Source organism: Nanorana parkeri, unplaced genomic scaffold (genome assembly GCF_000935625.1).
Source record: "Nanorana parkeri isolate BGI_ZX_2015 unplaced genomic scaffold, ASM93562v1 scaffold3370, whole genome shotgun sequence".
NCBI classification, from domain to species: Eukaryota; Metazoa; Chordata; class Amphibia; order Anura; family Dicroglossidae; genus Nanorana; species Nanorana parkeri.
Window position 1 is genome coordinate 18,955 of NW_017309638.1, and position 882 is coordinate 19,836.

The window sequence follows — 882 nt, forward strand, 5'->3', positions numbered from 1 at the left end:
AGTTCCGACAACCCCTTTTCCACATCCAAACCCACCCCTCAGTTTCTATATCCCATCCTTCAAGGACCCTTAACCCTCCCATCCAAGCCCTTACTGCCCCTCTCCTGATCTTGAAGTGCACCTCCCGGCTCCTATGCTACCCCCCACATTCTGCATAGATTACCGCCCTCTGCTCTAGGAAAAGGATTTGACTCCACATTGTGCAAGGAGATGGCGTTTCAATATTACTAGGGAGGCCACAGAGGCCGGGTACAGCCTCCACTCGGTACCCAGCTGAATAGAACACGTAGACATTCTAAAAGAATCTTCCCACAAATTTCCTCTCCTCACCTACAATGGATACATGAAAATGTATTGCGATATTTGGGCCAAACAGCTCACACTCGTTCACCTAGATGTGGCTTTTGTGCAATACAGAGGGGTAGCGGTGTGTATATTAGATGTGTGACCCATCCCTACCCATCGCAGCACACGCCAAATTCTCACCTGATCTCATTAACTCGTGGCATTGGGTGCATGACCACCATCTTCTTCTTGGCCCGGGTCATGATGTGCGGGGTCAGAATAAACTGACCAAAGCACTGAAAGAGAGAGACAGAGGAAAGGGGGTCACCAGGCAAGACAAGGCGTGTCCCTAATTATCACCAGGAAGGGTACAAATAATTACTCACGCGGTCATACTCCTCCTTGCTATCAAATCGCTCCTTCTGGATGCGGGTCATGTAGAGGACGTCCGTCTCTGGGAGAGCCTCCTCAATGCTGTCAAACTCCTCCTGTGATCACAAAAAATGCCTGAATTAAGCAAACACACAGCCCAACTTTGCCCCCCACCAACACCTCGGGCTCCCTCCCCTCTTTTCACCTATCCAGACGCCTCCCTTG

The 882-nt window shown here is 50.5% G+C and overlaps 1 protein-coding gene across 1 annotated transcript in view; it reads right to left on the reverse strand.

The window, feature by feature from the left end:
- The window catches only part of CAD (carbamoyl-phosphate synthetase 2, aspartate transcarbamylase, and dihydroorotase), a 37,576-nt gene that overhangs the window by 2,921 nt on the left and 33,773 nt on the right, over positions 1–882 (reverse strand). The window contains 2 exon segments of the mRNA XM_018574923.1: positions 487–581; positions 672–773. Of these exon segments, the coding sequence (XP_018430425.1) occupies positions 487–581; positions 672–773 (197 nt within the window).